Source organism: Lampris incognitus, chromosome 18, assembly GCF_029633865.1.
Source record: "Lampris incognitus isolate fLamInc1 chromosome 18, fLamInc1.hap2, whole genome shotgun sequence".
Lineage (NCBI taxonomy): Eukaryota > Metazoa > Chordata > Actinopteri > Lampriformes > Lampridae > Lampris > Lampris incognitus.
Genome location: NC_079228.1, coordinates 37,443,757 through 37,459,567, shown reverse-complemented (window position 1 = coordinate 37,459,567; position 15,811 = coordinate 37,443,757). Strand labels below are relative to the sequence as shown.

The window sequence follows — 15,811 nt, the reverse complement described above, 5'->3', positions numbered from 1 at the left end:
CGCGGGAGTCGCCACATGCTCAGGGTTGAAAATCTGCTAACCGACACATTTCTTACCCCTTCAAACACGATTCTGCACTTTTGAATGTTCATCCTGAAATTAACTTTTTGACAATTTTTTTTTCCACTCATCTTTTGTTTTGTTTTTTTGTTACCATTTTGCATTTTCCTCCTACCCACCTCTTGTTTCCAGGACTGGGCCGCCAGCTAACCAGTTTACAGTTTCATCATTCTGTCTTTTGCCGTCTTCCAGGATCCATCGTCTGCATTTAACCGTCACACTATCTGTCAGTATATGCAGCGTATACTGTATATATGTTTGCATTGTACATATATACCCATGTTGTACTCATGGATCACTAATAGTAATGGTTAGGATGAATTCAGAAGTATGTGTTGCACTCTTTGCCCTTTAAAAAAGGAAAGATTTTATTTGGTCTCTTCGGTTTGTTTCTTCTTTTCTGACTCACCCTTTGTTCCCTCCTTAACCTTCTTCAAATCTACTGAGTGTATTTTCTCTCTTTCTTCCTTCCTTTCTCTTTCTCATTTCTATTCCTTTTTTCAATCCTCCCTTCCTTTTGTACTTTTTCCTCCCTTCTTTTCTCTCTTCCCACCTTCCACCGCTCCCTCTCTCTCCTCCCCGTCTTTTCCCACCTTCACATCTGTCTTTCCTGTCTTCCCTAGAGTCCCTTCTCTGTCACCTCGCTCCCTCTCTCACCGTCTCCGCCGTGTCCTCCAGGTCCGGAGCCTCCTTCTGACCTCGTCTTCAGCGAGATCACCGAAAACTCGCTGACCGTGTCCTGGACCAAACCCAAGAGCCCCGTCAGTGGCTTCAAGGTCACCTACACACACACAGAAGAAGGTGAGAAGGTCAGGCAGCATATTCAAAACAAGGCAGAAATTCCCAAACAGAACAACACGTTCCGAACAGGAGGCGAACAAAAACGTGTGTTGTGTTGGTGCGGTGCGGTGCGGTGTGAGCAGCCCACCAGTTCATAGGCCGCTCCCCGTCTGCAGTTGGCCCAAATATCACGTGGTCGGCGGCACCACAGTTGATCGGCGGGGCACCGAGTTCATCCTTGCTTTTCCAGTTCATTCCCGCACTGTACGCAGACCAGCTACTTGTGAATGAAAAGCCGCAGAACTTGTGTGAGGACATTATCCTCGTCTTTATGATCGATCACCGAGATCTTAAAGAGTAAAACGGGTTTGCTGAAATTCCCAGGCAGCTGCCTCTGGCAGACGCTGCCTCGTAATCTTTCAGCACCCACCAATGAATGGTGTTGAGGGAGATAACCAAGAACAAAGTTTGTGTTGAGCGACTGGCGGCCCTGTAATGGACTGGCGGCCTGTCCAGGGTGTCTCCCCGCCTGCCGCCCGATGACTGCTGGGATAGGCTCCAGCATGCCCGCGACCCTGAGAGCAGGATCAGCGGTTTGGATAATGGATGGCTGGATGGATGGTACTGACAACAGTGCTCGGGGCCCAAGTTTGCCAATCTTTCTTTTTCAAAAATTGTCTTTGTTTTGAGAGCATCGCCCACCACGGACACCATGTTCTTCACCGGAGAGCTGGCCTGTGTATTCACCATTACTCTGTCTGTAACTCTGTTGTTGATATGCGGGTCCTTAGGAGAGCCGGTTTCCGTGTCGGTGGGCTCGGAAGACTCCACGCTGGACCTGTCGCAGCTTACTCCAGGATCCACATACGAGATCAGCGTCCTCTCCGTCCTGGGACTGGACGAGAGCGACGCGCTCCAGGATGTTGCAATGACACGTGAGCAGCGAACCACTTTATATAAAGTTCTCCTTCTTGTTGTATGCGCCTCAAAAAGGCCATGTCCAAACTGAGACCAGGTTTAACGTCTTCCAGTAAGAAAATTCCAAACACAGGCAAAGTAATCTGCTGGCACAGTAAGATGCCTCAACCAGAGAAGATTTCTTGGATCGAGGTAAAATCAGTAACAGTAACCCGAAAGACCACATATCTTGAAACACGTGTGATTACTTTGATTTTAAGATATTCAGTCGAGTCTGAAGCATAACTCAAGATGAATCATGCAACGATGAGACAAAACCACTTACAAGCAGTTCTCCATAAAACAAAATCATCTTTTATTCATAAAAATGCTCTTAAGATGAAATAACTGTAAAGCCTCTTGAGGCAAATGTGTGATATTGGGATACACAAATAAAGCTGACTTGACTTAAGCATTCTTGAAACAGGAAACTTCTGTGTGGTTTTAACATCGTCAGACTTGTGTAAATAACACGGTTTTTGCAGTGTGATCAGAATAACTATACTCTGTCAGTGCCTTACAAGGACAAAAATTTGAGATTTGTTGCAACAGAAACGCTGCATCACTTTCAAATTGCATTTCTCCTGTTTTCTTACTTTCTGAGATAATAAGATGGTAAACGGATTACAGATCTAGAACCTTCTCAGATGACAGCTCTAGCTTCCAGACAAGGTCTCAGTCAGAAGGAAAGAAGGACCCTGTTTGGGTTTCTTCTTGGTTCTCCCGGTGTTTTGCTGCACCTCGCGGGGGATCAGAAATGACGACCTCATGCTGATGATGCGTTTCCTGTTCCGCTGTGGTCCTGTTTGATGTGCGTGACTTCAGGGTTTGTTTAAGTTCTGCGGTCTCATAATCGCCGGAGCAGGTGTCGGATCTGGAAGAGATCTGGGTATTTTTTTCCTTTTCTCGGGGGGTTTCTGTCATCCTGGATTTGTTTCAGTTCTCTGCATTGTTTCAAAACACGCAATCCCAAGATTCATAGCAGAACTTGTGGACGTTGAGGGATTCGGGTATCATCTCATAAAGACTTTTATCTGAGCAAGTCTGAGATTGTTAAAAACACAGAAATACCGTCATCATCTTGTTTCAAGAATCATTTACTCATCCAGAATGGACTTTTCAAGATGGTTTATCATGATTTAAGAATATTTATTTTGTTTCAAGAAGTCTTACTTCATTAAAATGTCTCACTGTACTGGCAGAGTATTAAAATGTCTCACTGCACCGGCAGAGTATTAAAATGTCTCACTGCACTGGCAGAGTATTAAAATGTCTCACTGCACCGGCAGAGTATTAAAATGTCTCACTGCACTGGCAGAGTATTAAAATGTCTCACTGCACCGGCAGAGTATTAAAATGTCTCACTGCACTGGCAGAGTATTAAAATGTCTCACTGCACCGGCAGAGTATTAAAATGTCTCACTGCACCGGCAGAGTATTAAAATGTCTCACTGCACCGGCAGAGTATTAAAATGTCTCACTGCACCGGCAGAGTATTAAAATTTCTCACTGCAGTGGCAGAGTATTAAAATGTCTCACTGCACCGGCAGAGTATTAAAATGTCTCACTGCACTGGCAGAGTATTAAAATGTCTCACTGCAGTGGCAGAGTATTAAAATGTCTCACTGCACCGGCAGAGTATTAAAATGTCTCGCTGCACCGGCAGAGTATTAAAATGTCTCACTGCAGTGGCAGAGTATTAAAATGTCTCACTGCATCGGCAGAGTATTAAAATGTCTCGCTGCACCAGTAGAGTATTAAAATGTCTCACTGCACCGGCAGAGTATTAAAATGTCTCGCTGCACCGGCAGAGTATTAAAATGTCTCACTGCAGTGGCAGAGTATTGTTCTTGTTTCGGGGATTTTCTAACTTGAAAACGGTCAATTTTGTCTCAATTTTGAAATACAGAGTTTACTGTTTCAGAATCTGTCTGTCTGTGTGTGTGTCTGTGTGTCTTCCTGTCTGTCTGTCTGTCAATGTCTCTGTCTGTCTGTCTTATCAGTGCATCTGTCTGTCTCTGTCTATCTATCTCTTTCTGTCTGTCTGTCTGTCTATCTGTCTGTCTGTTTATCAATCAATGTGTCTGTCTGTCTGTCTGTCTGTCTATCTATCTATCTGTCTGTCTCTGTCTGTCTGTCTATCAATGTGTCTGTCTGTCATTCTTATCACTGTGTGTTTGTCTGTCTGTCTGTCTGCCTGTCTGTGTGTATCAACATGTCTGTCTGTCTGTCTGTCTGTCTTTCTATCTGTCTGTCCATTAATGTGTCTGTCTGTCTGTGTGTTTTTCTGTCTGTGTGTCTTTTGACTGTCTGTATCTCTGTCAGTATTTGGGCTCGTCATCTTCCCTCTTTGACTCTCTCTCTCATTCCTTCTTTCTCCCTCTGTCTCCCTCTTCATCTCCCAGCCCCCGACCCACCGACTGACCTTCGTGCGTTAAACGTCACTGACACCAAGGCCTTGTTGCTATGGCGACCGGCACTGGCTGCCATCGACAAATACGCCATAGTTTATAGTTCAGACAAAGGTGAGTTGTTGACCACACACACACACACACACACACACACACACACACACACTGGTCAGTACTTCTCAGCTGAGTCTAACATTATTGTAGCTTGCTTTGGAAATCTGCCACGCTGCATTTTCCTCCCCCCGCTCTGCGTACATGTACACCAAGTACACAGTGATGGAGTTGGAATACCACATCGCCTCGCCCCCGGTGTCAGCCGTGGGCTCGTCTTTGAAGAATACCCAGAAACAGGACACTTTGCTGGTTAATGTGTACTAAGTGGTTGGTACTGAATCTGATTGTCTCTCTGTCAGTGGGGGGGTTGGGGGGAGGGGCGCTGATATTCATACATGTCCCCTCTCCCCACGGGGATCAATAAAGTATTTCTGATTCTGATTTGTTTTGCATGCATGACCAGACAGTCTCTAAAGCTGTGTATAGAGCAGCTATTATAACAAGAGTTTATAGAGGAAGAAACTGTTGCATAGTGCAGTATTTCACAATATACAATATTACCACTATACAGTCTACTACTACTACTACTTCCGGCTGCTCCCGTTAGGGGTCGCCACTATACAGTATTCTGACAATACAATATTTACAACAACACATTTCTAAATATACAGCACTCAAAATGAATGGTATTCCTACAATACAGTATTTACAATACACAGTATTCATGATATACACTATATTTACAATATTCAATAAATATACAATATTTCCATTACGTCATGTCTTTACGCTTGCTCAATAATCCAGGTAAGAAAATCGAAGAACGATGAATCAGTTCATCTGGATACAAAGGACGATGAATCAGTTCATCTGGATACAAAGAACGATGAATCCGTTCATCTGGATACAAAGAACGATGAATCAGTTCATCTGGATACAAAGGACGATGAATCAGTTCATCTGGATACAAAGAACGATGAATCAGTTCATCTGGATACATTGTTTACTGGCGGTCAGTCAATAAACAATGGCCATTATAACTCTAGCTAATGGTCACACCCATGTTTGCATGTTATGCCACTGTATTGTTTGGTGGGGATACCTGGGTGGGGTTATAGGGTGGGGACACCTGCAGTCAGTTGAGACTGTAGAGGTCACTTAGACGAGCGATGAAACGTGTCTCTCAGTAAACGTGGTGTCCAGATGAACTGATTCAACTCTCTGTGATCCGTTACATGATGGTTACCATTAACAGTATTCCCACTAAACCGCATAGTTTTACTCTCCTGGCACACTGTCGGCGTTAAGCAATCCACCGCGGTGGGGCTTCGCCGCCAGTCCAGCAGCCTTCCCTGCACCAGCTGCTCGACCTACGGCCCGTAAGCAGAGTCAACGCTGCCATCTACAGTATGAGTTTGTCACTCATCTGTCAGCCATCTTGAGTTGAGACAAGCTACCCACCCAACGTGGGGCTCGAACCCACGACCCTGAGATTAAGAGTCTCATGCTCTACCGACTGAGCTAGCATATGTGTGTGTGTGTGTGTGTGTGTGTTCTTTAATAATTGTGGGGGTGTGTAGGTGGGTGTCAGCCCCAATAATTCAGGAGTTAACACAATTTGGATTGAAGTATGAGAGGTTATTGTGTTTTGTTAGCTTATTTTTGGATATTTTATTTTATTTAAAACAACTTACAGATCCAAACTTCCCTCACTATGCTCCCCGTGTTTCTTATACGAGCTAATAAAACCACAGAAAACATGGTTGAACAAAGAGGTCAGGGTGGGGGGGCCGCCACACTAAGGGCTCTATCCCCAAAAGTCCACAGGCTGGTGTGAGGGATGGAAAGCAAGTCGGTGTCTGTGGACCGCAGCTCGCGGGTTGAAATATCGGGGTTGAGGAGGCCTGATAGGTGCTGGGGAATAAGGGCATGGAGAGATTTATAGGTGAGGAAGAGGATTTTATAGGAAACGAGGGGATTTGACCGGGGGAGCCGGGGAAGGGTGGGGAGTGAAGGTGGAGTAGGGTGGGAGTGCTGAATACCTTCGTCTTGTCGGTCCAGGTTCAGAGGTGAGGATCACGGTGTCTGGAAATGCAGCAGAGCAGCAGCTGGGTGACCTGCAGGAGTCCACAAAATACACCGTCACCATCACCAGCCAGCTGGGAGACCTGGGGAGCGCCCCTGCCACGACTACATTCACCACCACTAGGGGTCAGTATGCACACACACACACACAAGCCGTTGAGAGTACTCCGGCTAGTTGTCGTCACCTTTGTGAGACTCGGCGAGTGGTTGGGGCAGTAACACATCTGAACAAACCAGAACAGTGACTTTACCTGTCCTGTCGCTCTCTGGCGGAGGAGCCGCCTGCCCGTCTGCCTGTCTGAGGGACAGACGGACAGTCACAGACCTGACTGACTGGAGGTTTCCGTCTAAAGCACAGACTGACCCACGTTTGACCTTTGACCTTTCCTTAGGTTCCGGGGGAGATGGCGGGGGACCGCAAGATCTACAGGCCAGCAGAGTGACCCCTCGCACTACCCTGTTGTCGTGGAAACCACCCGCCGCTACTGTGGGCACCTATAAACTGACCTATCAGACGGAAGGTCAAGAAGCAAAGGTCAGGTCAAGTTTGGCTGCAGGTGGACTACATTTCAAGGATCACAGGGACATTATGTAATGATGTTCCAGCATTATGACCTTTGACCTGTGGTACCACATGGTAGATAGAAATAACTTTAGGGGGGCGGGGTTATCTGATTAAACCCTGTTCAGGTTATTCTTGCAAGCATGTGAAAACAACGATCACACAAACGGTTGTCAGACATCGTTATCTGACCCCTGGATCCTGTCTCACAGGAAGTGACCGTTGACGGTGCAGTAACAGAGTTTAGTCTGGCCAGACTTCACCCAGGCTCTAAATACACCGTCCAGCTGCAGGCGGAGACGGGAGGGGTCCACACGACAGCCATTTCTACAGACTTCACCACAGGTAAGATACACGGGGAGGAGAATCGGTGCCTCCGTGTCTGGAAAGGACGATGGTTTAATCTTCGGTACTGTTGGACTCGCAGTCAGGGCGTCGTGGGTTTGATTCCAGTTTGTCTCTGTGGAGTTGACATGTTAACATTCACGTGGGTTTATCCCACAGTCCAGAGACATCACATGGGTGACTGTGCATGTTGGCCTTGTGATGGTGTGTGTGTGTGTGTGTGTGTGTGTGTGTGTGCGAAAGCTAGTAAATGAGTGTGTATGTTTCTGACTGAGACTAGACCACGCTTGTGTGTTAGTGCGCACATGTATTGTCTGAGTGATTGAGGGTGTTACTGAGCGCCCAACATACAAAATGTAAATTAACCTTTAAAATTTTTTTGTCACATCGTCTCTGTCTGCCTGTCTGTCTGTCTGTCTGTCTGTCTGTCTGTCTGTCTGTCTGTGTCTGTCTGTCTGTCTGTCTGTCTGTCTGTCTGTCTGTCTATCTGTCTGTCTGTCTGTCTGTCTGTCTGTCTGTCTGCCTATCTGTCTGTCTGCCTATCTGTCTGTCTGTCTGTCTGTCTGTCTGTCTGTCTGTCTGTATGTCTGCCTATCTGTCTGTCTGTCTGTCTGTCTGTCTGTCTGTCTGTCTGTCTGCCTATCTGTCTGTCTGTCTGTCTGTCTGCCTATCTCTGTCTGTCTATCTGTCTGTCTGTCTGCCTATCTGTCTGTCTGTCTGTCTGTCTGTCTGTCTGTCTGTCTGTCTGTCTGTCTGCCTATCTGTCTGTCTGTCTGTCTGTCTGCCTATCTCTGTCTGTCTCTCTCTGTCTGTCTCAGGTTCCCTGCGGTTTCCCTTCCCAACCGACTGCTCCCAGGAGCTGCTGAATGGCATCAAGGAGTCGGGTGAGGCGGAGGTCTTCCCTAACGGCAAACAGGGTTCACCTCTGATGGTCTACTGCGACATGGAAACGGACGGGGGCGGCTGGACGGTAAATCAAGCGCACCTAAAAATGTTTCATCAAGTTAACCAAACTTCGATAGTAGTAATCTCCACAGCTAATATGGAGCTCGTTAGTCACAGAAATGTTGTTGGTTCAGCCACGGTGACATGAGGGCATATTCCCACTGTGAGCTGGTGACCAGAATTATGTTTACATAATTCACTTACACTGCCAGAGTCCTCGAGCAAGGCACACTGAGGAGACGCATATATAGGAGGCTTATTAGCGAGGGAAAACTTCCACTTCTGTCTTGTAAATGAATTCAGTCGTGTGTGTGTGTGTGTGTGTTTGTGTGTGGGTGGGTGGGTGGATGGGTGGGTGGGTGCATGCATGGATGTCTTTGTTCCCCCTGTGCAGGTCTTCCAGAGGAGAAAAGATGGCTCAGTAGACTTCTTCAAAGGCTGGAAGGACTATGCCAAAGGATTTGGAGACCTGAGTGGGGAGTTTTGGCTGGGTGAGAACACTACAACCATCCAGCACACCTAAAAACACAACACACACACACACACACACACACACACACACAATCTTTTGAGGAGCCTTGCGCCTCAACAAGTGTAATCTGGTACATGAAGTGTTGAACCCAACACAACATCCTTAGTTGAATTTTCCATGGAGGACCGGCTTTGCTTGTCATCCCTTCTTAAATCTGTGTCCTACATCAGCACATCCAGAGGGGTTTGGGAACCCCCAGGGCCTGTGAGGCATAGCCAGGGGTCCATGAAGGTCAAGTAGCTTCAGACTGTTCATATTAAATATCAAATGGAGTGTCTGGGTTCATTGGACTATGGCAGTCTTGCTACTGCAAAAGCGTAAGATCGGCGATTACTTGAGAAGCGGAAGTCAAGTTGAGAGTCCAAGGGCCACTTTAGTAAAACGGCCCTCTCTGTGAAAGTACATAAGTGGTACTAACATGATTCACACTGCAATATCTGTTTCTCGTCATGCAACAGATCTGAAGTATTCAGAACCCAAATTTCTCCTCTAAAAGGGGAAGCTGGTTCTCGATCAACAAGGGCTTCTCAACCAGGTCCTCAGGTACCACCAATACTGCTGGTTTTCTATTCTGTCAGGTAGTTTATTAAAGTCACTTGTTTCAAGTTTAATAACACATTGATTAAACATCTGGAACATCTGGAACAACAGGTGACGGTAATGAACCATGTGTTCAGTAACACCCTCTGTTGAACCCTACATCAAACTATATTTAGTACTTCTTTGGGTCCATAATATATGTGGTTATATGATGAGGAAGTCTGGATCCAAAAACTACCCGGTTTGGTTTTTAACAGAGGATGTATTAGTGATGTGCGAGTCATGAATGAATTGTTCGAAACGAGCGACTCTTTTTGCAGAGTTGCAATTCCTCGTCTCCATTAACTCGTTCACTCCCCTCCAGCTAGCTAGCGCAAACCGCGAAGACGAGGCGAGACAACGTGTCGTAATTGTGCAACCCTTATATTAGCTGTATTTGTGAAATGCATCAAATTAATTAGAGAGAAAGTCGCTTTATTTTGTTATTGTAGGTTACAATGAAATGTGCCCTCTGCACTTAACCCATCATATTGTATAGGAGCAGTGGGCAGCTGCAGCGCCCGGGGGCCAACTCCAGTTCTTCTTTCCATTGCCTTGCTCAGGGGCACAGACAGGAGCAGTAACCCTAACGTGCACCCTAACATGTCTTTTGATGGTGGGAGGAAACCGGGGCACCTGGAGAAAACCCATGCAGACTCGACACAGAAAGGACCTGGGACAGCCTGCACATCTCCAAGAAAAGGAAAGCCTTTTGTGCCTGGCAACATGATGCGTGCGACCTGTAAGGCTAAAAGGCTCAGTCCAGAGCCAAGGCAGACGTCCAGAGATGGGTGAGGGGGGAGCTTAAGAACTCTTGGTGGACAGAAAAGGCTCTGGAAACCCAGCGACTGGCAGACTTGGGTGATACCCGAGGCTTTTTCAGCACCACTAAGGCCGTCTATGGTCCAAGCAACCACAGCGTAAACCCCCTGCACTTAAAGCACAGGCAGGAGCTGCTGAAGGACAATGAGTCCATCAACGCCCGACGGAAGGAGCACTTCCAGGAACTCCTCAACCGCAACAGCACAGCTGAACCAGACGTTGCCAGCCACATTCCCCAGACTCCCATCAGAGAGGACACCGGGGAAGACACACTCCCACCGTGACAGAGGTTCAAGAGGCCATCAGGAACCTTCAGAACAACAAGGCTGCCGGTCCAGATGGGATCCCAGCTGAGATCTTAAAGGAAGGTGGACCAGAGGTCCTGTACCACATCCACGCCCTCCTCCTCAAGGTCTGGGAAAAAGAAGAACTTCCATCAGAGCTCAGGGATGCTCTACTAGTGGCCATATTCAAGAAAGGGGACAAGGTGGAATGTGGAAACTACAGGGGTGTCTCACTCCTGTCAACAACCGGCAAAGTCCTCGCTCACGTCCTCGCAGACCGAGCAACCAAAAGTAGACCCAGTAGTATTGGATCCCATCCAAGTTCGCGGAGGAGAGCTAAACCGGAAGTTAGCCAGCTGGGCCGGTGGGAATCTGGTGCGCATGCTGCTATAGGCACTGGGGCCAGCGGGGGATTGCCCGGGCTCTGGGTGACTGACTCGATGACTTGAGTGACCGGAAAACCCGGCTCTCTTCAGTAAGTGACTCGTACGAACTCGATTCGGTAAAAAGAGTCGAACTTCCCCCCCCGAATCTTAAACCACTTAAACCACTACTGTCCTTTTAAAGTCCACAGAGTGGTGTAAATGGAAGAGGTTAACGAATTATCGTCACGAAGTACACGGGGCCCTCGTTTATAAACATTGCATACGCACAAAAGAAGGCGTCCGCCACTTTCTAAGCAAATGTCGGCATCCTGCGCATCGTGTTCTTCGTAAATTTTACTTCCATTATAATTCTGTTATCCTCTTTCAGTGTTGTGTTGTGTAAATTGCGTGAACACAACATCCATTGCACGCTGTCCGTCTTGGGAGAGAGATCCCTCCTCTGGTGCTCTCCCTGAGGTTTCTTCTTATTGTTTCTCCCTGTTAAAGGGGTTTTTTAGGGAGTTTTTCCTTATCCGATGAGAGGGTCTAAGGACAGGATGTTGTGTTGCTGTTAAGCCCACTGAGGCGTCTTGTCTCTGTTTTAAATGTGGTTTGTGTTTGTTGTAAAACACTTTGCAACTGTCTTTTCGGAGACCGCCCTACTTTCTGAGGCGGCAGCATTCACCACGTCTGCCACGCTGCGTCCACCTAACCTGTCTCAACCTCCCCAACGACTTCGATGTCACGCTGTGCGACATTTCTGTTGCAGCCCCCCCCCCCCTGTCAGCGTTAGCCATGGTGGTCTTCATGCAGTCAGTAGGGATGAATATTAATTAGGGGGCGTTTCACTACCTCATCATCAACCCAACATTCAGTTTTACACAGAATACGCGTTTTAATCCTCTACACCAGTGGTTCTCAACCCAGTCCTCAAGGACCCCCTATCCTGCAGGTTTTCATTGTACCCCTGCATAGGTAGCCCCGCTTGTACTTACTCGACCAATCACCTCGCAGCACTTCATTATGCAAGGTGTGCAACATCTGACAACATTCATTGCTGATTGGTTGAATAACTACAAACAGGTACACCTATTCAGGGTTGCAAAGACAATATGCAGGATAGGGGGTCCTCGAGGACTGGGTTGAGAACCACTGTCCTAACGTCTATTGCCCACCTCTTGCAACGAGCAGTCACCCAGGCCTGCAGACACATCAGTGTTAGCCAACCGGTGTCTAAATTCAGGGGTTACCCAGGAGCTATGGTGGTCTCCGAGACAAGCTCCAGGGCTAAGAAATCCCTTGAGTGTGTACGCAGGAATTGTAATGATTGATACACGAGGCCCTAGCGCCTCCTCTGGGCGGTCGAGAAAGTATCAGTGTTTCTCAACCCAGTCCTCAAGGACCCCCTATCCTGCAGGTTTTCATTGTAACCCTGCATAGGTAGCCCCGCTTGTACTTACTCGGCCAATCATCTCGCAGCACTTCATTATGCAAGGTGTGCAACATCTGACAACATTCATTGCTGATTGGCTGAATAACTACAAACAGGTACCTATTCAGGGTTGCAAAGACAATATGCAGGACAGGGGGTCCTCGAGGACTGGGTTGAGAAACACTGCACTACACGCTTGAAAGTACTTGTAAGGCGCTGTTTCGTCTCTCCCTCATCTCCCTCATATGATCCTGGCAGGCCTGGAGAACCTCCACATCCTCACGGCGATGAGCAGGATGGGTCTACGCGTGGACCTGCGTGCCGGAGACGAGGAGGTGTTCGCTGAATACTCCACATTCGAGGTGGCCAAGAGGAACTACAAGCTGACGGTGGCTGGATACAGCGGCACCGCTGGTGAGGGACACAACTTGAGCCATAAGTGTTCTTCATATGTTAGCATTGGTTTCCTCCCACAGTCCAAACACATACTACATGTTAGGTGACTTGGAGTCTCTAAATGATCCATAGCTGTGAATGGTGTGTGTGTGTGTGTGTACTGTGATTGTCTGCTGATGTGTCCCTCTCACTTCCACACATTGCATTGTGGGATAGAGTCCAGCCCCCGACAACCCTGAATGGGATTAACTGGCAATACTACTGACAAGGCAGTCACAAGTGCAGTCGTGTCGATACTCCGCCTGACCGTAGTAGTAATCCAGCCACATTTTGGGGGAAAATCAAGGCACTAAATCACGGACATGCTTTCTCCCTACCCAAGCATCCTCCTCTAAACTCTGCCCTTATCTCGGGAAAAAGAACAAATCTGTGATATTTTCAGTCGTCGTTTCATTTCTTCGAGCCAGCTGTTCGATAACTCGGCTCCATTTAGGGAAGGGTTTTCCTGCGGGCAGTTCTCTTGTTAATTTACCGTATTTGAATAATTAATTTATATTTATTTAATGAATTGGTTTTTTATTTAATAAATTGTTTATTTAATACATTTTCTATTTATTATTTTATCAATATATAGCGACAGGCATGGGCGCAAGTCCATGAATACTGGGGTGGCATCCGGCGCTTTACCTGTGCCCCCGTCCATAGGGTTGGTTAGTGGTTGTGTCAGGAAGGGCATCCGGCGTCAAATTTTGCCAAATCAATATGCAGATTGACAAGACCATACCGGATCGAACTGGTACTGTGCCCTCACAGGGTCCTGATGGAAACTGTAAAATCTGCTGTGGCGACCCCTGAAAAACAGGGGAAAAGCTGAAAGAAGGAGATTATTTGATCAAAGTGCTCTTATTGATTTTTTAATTCTCTTTATTTTTATCTAACTGCACTGCACTTCTCTCTGTGGCCGTATGTGCATGTTATGTCTGTTCTTGTGCTAGATTGTGAGCCCTTGTCCAACACTACCTTCAGTCTGAATCATTGTCAGAATAGGAGGAAGATCCCTTGCACAGCTGTCCCACGCCGGCCTGTTCCGGTTAGCCGTGTGTTGTGTTGACGTTTTGTAAAAAATATATATAACACAAATCTCATCCTTAAAATGCTTCTTCTGTCACGCCCCTTTTCTCTCTATTCCCTCTTCGACCCACTCTCCACCTGTTTCTTCTCTCTGTCTTCGTCCGTCGTTCCTCGTTCCAGGTGACTCCATGACCTACCACAACAACCGTCTGTTCTCCACCAAGGACCGTGACCCGATGCCCTTCATCACGCGCTGTGCCATGTCGTACCGCGGAGGCTGGTGGTACAAGAACTGCCACGAGGCCAACCTCAACGGGCTGTACGGCATCGACGTCAAACACCAGGTAGAGCAAGACATGGGGACATTTTCATTTCATTTCAGTTTCAAAATACTAAACGTCCGTATTTGGAAAATGTCAGGCCAAGGTTCAAAATAGCTTTCTGAAATGTGAGTGGTCGTCCAGAGTGATATGGATATGAGATGGAATGTATAACTGTTGGTGAGGTGTTTGGGTTTTTGTCGGGCTTGGATGCTGTTAGGAAATCTAGAAATCCTTCCTTCTTTAGGTTCTTGCTAGGCCCTTGTAAAAGCCCGAAAAGGGTGAGAAGTGACCAGCAGCCACATGCTGGTGAACATTCGGTGAGATGTTCCGACTGTTGTGATGTCATCAGGTCACGGTCCTGCTCTCATTGGGAGAAATACTTTTAAAGTCACCATCCTGAAGATTTCCATGTAGCAGATTTCCATGTAGCAGATTTCCATGTAGCAGATTTCCATGTAGCAGATTTCCATATAGCAGATTTCCATGTAGCAGATTTCCTTCCTGACCGTTTCTCTTGTTCGCTTGTTTAAGTCGGCAGCTCCTCCACAAACCTCCACGTCCTGCAGACTGTAGAAGCGTGTGGTGTGGATGGTTGGTGTCTGTAGGACTCTGCCAGGAAAAATGACAGGGGGCATGGTGTTCCCCATCTTCATCGTAGCATTCAAATGAGGAAGAAGAAGGCAGGTAGTGTTGAGTGTGAGGAAGAAGTGAAGTTGTGGTGTGTAACCAGCAGATGTGGCAGAACAAGCTGGTAGAAGACCTCCACCAACAGATAGTACTACACCCATAAGTAAAACCCCGGTCACACCAGGTTTTGTGGTTTGTTTCTGACCACGACCGCCCTGCTGACTGTCCTTCACACTCGCCTCACCACCTCATTTCTGATTGGTGTCTCTCCCAGGGAATAATCTGGACTTCCTGGAAAGGGCAAGACTTCTCCATCCCCTTCACTGAGATGAAGATGAGGCCATCAGCCTTCAGTCCTCCTGCTCTGGGATGACAAGGAAGAGAGAGGGATCGAGAGAGAGAGCGAGAGAGAGAGAGAGAGAGAGAGAGAGAGAGGCTTCTTCATGAACACAACCAATTATGAACTTGTATGAACCTTTAAACATACATACGGACACGGGTGCTGACAGCCAAACACAGATGTGTGGATCCAAACGCAAACATTCATGTACATGCACAAGGATGCATGTGCACAAAACACACACACAAACACACACACACACACACACACACAGAGGGATGGGGGTCAGTCAACTTGTCATGCCGTCAAAAGATAAAGCACAATTAAAACGGCTTCCCGTTTTTCCATTCAGTTCTCAACCCTTTTTATTCAGTATCCACTTTCCTTCAGTTTTTTTCAGGTATTTTTATCCAGTACTCACCTTTCTTCAGTTTTTTCAGGTATTTTTATCCAGTACTCACCTTTCTTCAGTTTTTTTCAGGTATTTTTATCCAGTACTCACCTTTCTTCAGTTTTTTTCAGGTATTTTTATCCAGTACTCACCTTTCTTCAGTTTTTTTTCAGGTATTTTTCTGCATTTTAAAGAACAACAGCTTCATGAATCGGCAAACAGAAAGTGGTTTGGCTCAAACCTCGACATATGTTAGCCACACGCACACGCACACACACACACACACACACACACACACACACACACACACACACACACACACACCCCAGCCTCGGCTCACACTCCAGCAGGAAGACCTGTTTGTTCGTGTGGCTCGTGGTCGGTCGTCAGTGTGTTACTGTAGATTGTACAGTTTCTCAGATTGCTTTTTTAAATGTTGTTTTTTTGTTA

General features: G+C 46.9%; 1 protein-coding gene and 1 non-coding gene across 2 annotated transcripts in view; one reads left to right on the top strand and one right to left on the bottom strand.

Moving 5' to 3' along the window:
* The window catches only part of LOC130128445 (tenascin-X), a 64,846-nt gene extending 49,338 nt beyond the window's left edge, over nucleotides 1–15,508 (top strand). Inside the window, 11 exon segments of the mRNA XM_056298054.1 lie at nucleotides 739–861; nucleotides 1,632–1,775; nucleotides 4,203–4,322; nucleotides 6,324–6,473; nucleotides 6,740–6,882; nucleotides 7,122–7,254; nucleotides 8,073–8,224; nucleotides 8,594–8,690; nucleotides 12,472–12,627; nucleotides 13,861–14,024; nucleotides 14,905–15,508. Of these exon segments, the coding sequence (XP_056154029.1) occupies nucleotides 739–861; nucleotides 1,632–1,775; nucleotides 4,203–4,322; nucleotides 6,324–6,473; nucleotides 6,740–6,882; nucleotides 7,122–7,254; nucleotides 8,073–8,224; nucleotides 8,594–8,690; nucleotides 12,472–12,627; nucleotides 13,861–14,024; nucleotides 14,905–15,003 (1,481 nt within the window). The 3' untranslated portion in view covers nucleotides 15,004–15,508.
* Nucleotides 5,721–5,794, bottom strand: trnak-cuu (transfer RNA lysine (anticodon CUU)). The gene has a single exon. It is a non-coding gene; the product is annotated as a tRNA-Lys (tRNA).
* Nucleotides 15,509–15,811: the final 303 nt, after the last annotated feature.